Source organism: Amaranthus tricolor, unplaced genomic scaffold (genome assembly GCF_026212465.1).
Source record: "Amaranthus tricolor cultivar Red isolate AtriRed21 unplaced genomic scaffold, ASM2621246v1 ptg001887l, whole genome shotgun sequence".
Lineage (NCBI taxonomy): Eukaryota > Viridiplantae > Streptophyta > Magnoliopsida > Caryophyllales > Amaranthaceae > Amaranthus > Amaranthus tricolor.
In genome coordinates, this window is record NW_026645448.1 from 33,235 (window position 1) to 35,000 (window position 1,766).

General features: G+C 36.7%; 1 protein-coding gene across 3 annotated transcripts in view; it reads left to right on the forward strand.

The window, feature by feature from the left end:
• LOC130804971 (spindle and kinetochore-associated protein 1 homolog) overlaps nt 1-1,766 on the forward strand; it is a 2,919-nt gene continuing 1,153 nt past the window's right edge. The window contains exons 1-8 of one of the 3 annotated variants that reach the window (XM_057669541.1): nt 1-203; nt 297-421; nt 593-705; nt 792-876; nt 986-1,053; nt 1,154-1,259; nt 1,348-1,377; nt 1,583-1,696. In XM_057669541.1, the coding sequence (XP_057525524.1) occupies nt 107-203; nt 297-421; nt 593-705; nt 792-876; nt 986-1,053; nt 1,154-1,259; nt 1,348-1,377; nt 1,583-1,696 (738 nt within the window). In that variant the 5' untranslated portion in view covers nt 1-106. The remainder of the gene's footprint in view (nt 204-296; nt 422-592; nt 706-791; nt 877-985; nt 1,054-1,153; nt 1,260-1,347; nt 1,378-1,582; nt 1,697-1,766) is intronic. The other 2 variants (XM_057669542.1, XM_057669540.1) reach the window with 2 other exon arrangements.

The following is a 1,766-nucleotide window of genomic DNA, read 5'->3' on the forward strand; positions in this document are numbered from 1 at the left end:
CAGAACCTCTCTAAAAATCACAAATTCAAACAATTTTTCCACCTCTTTGGTCCTCACCGGTGTCACCACTCACCATTCATCAACTGACATCCAGGACGATCAAACAATGGAAGCTAAAGAAGCAGGTTCATCCTTAGAGTCAATTATATTATCCTTCAACACTCAAATTTCTGATCTTCAAGAACTCATTATCGCACGAAACAGTTATCATTTCTCACCTCATTCTCATTTTTTTTAATCGAACATCATGGATTTCATTTTTTCTTCGATTGATTGTTAAAATCACATTTTTTTAGTGTATCCTGGGAGTAGCATTGCTGATCTCACAGCAATTGATGCAGCAGTGAAAGCTATGGAGCTTCAAATTCAATCAATTAAAGATACAGTGCGTGAAGAATCCCTAGCTCTTCCTAAAGCCAAGGTATGCACACTCAGTTTATGTTAGTTTTGTCCTAGGGTTTTGTTTATTGATTGCAAGTAGACTTTGTATTTGATGAAATAAAAAAAAAATAAATTGGTGACAAACTAATGAATCAATGGATTGGAAAATAAATTGATGACAAACTAATGAATCAATGGATTGGAATTGCAGAAATTGATTGAAGCTTCTCTAAAGCAGCAGAAAAAGCTGCAAGAAATGGCAATCCATGTCCCGTCACACTTAACTGTTAAAACGATGGCTTTGCAAAGTGACTCGAACGATCAGTGAGCTATTGATATCTTGATTATTATCTCATGACTCATGAACTCAAAATTTAGTGGATTTTTTGTTGCCCTGTTGTTTATTAAAGTTTGCAGCCTGATCCTTCCAAAGATAATAATATGTCGTCACTTGGATCGTTGAAGATTGATGAAGAGCCTGCTGTATTGGCTAAGGCAAGCATATACCGTTAATTATAACGTGTATCAATAAATGATTAAGATTTAATGAGAAAAAGGGAGTTTGATTGGATTGATGTTGAATTATTGAATTTATTGCTCACAGGAGAAAAAGGGACGCGGACCTCCACCTTTGTGGTACATTTCTGGAGATGAGCTAGCATCTTTATCATCGTTGAGTTTTCAACAACCTTGCACTTTTGTGATGTTGCTTGTCTATATATGTTTGTGTTACCGCGCAACATGTATGATTCGGGTTCTTGTTGGTTAATAGATACATGAGAGGAAGATTGACCCTTGAGAAAGTGAATGCCGCTGTAACTGATATGGCAGCATATGCTGAATCAACTGCTCAGCTTATATCAGCCCCTAAAAAGAAGGTTTACGCTCATTCAGTTTGCGTTTAAATTTTTCCATGTTTATTGATCCGCAATTGATATTGATTTGTTTGTGGTTTTCTTTGTGAAGTTGCCAGAAAGCGTATGGGAAAGAGCCTTGGTGAGTGAAATTGTGCAATTCAAAACATCGTACAATTAGCTACACAATTTTTCTTTATACAGGAAGGAGCGTGTAGTTACGAATTGGTTTTGCTGTTAACTTTCTGTTATCTTCTTTCACCTTTCTAAGGGGTACATGCCAGCATGCCGTAGTATTCGATTAGTTGATTTTACTTCAACGCTTTTTGTTCTTCCCTTCTATGCAGGAGCTGCGAGACATTGCAATGACTGAAGGAGTTAAAGGAAAACATTTTTTTCTTGAGAGCGACATAAAGGGACCTTCACTGAAGCTTGACAATACTGGAAAAGCAATACTGACGGTAAGGTTGTTTGTCATTTGTCCTGTTTAGTGTTTCGCCACCGTGAATGGATCTCTTTAATTGTTTATTA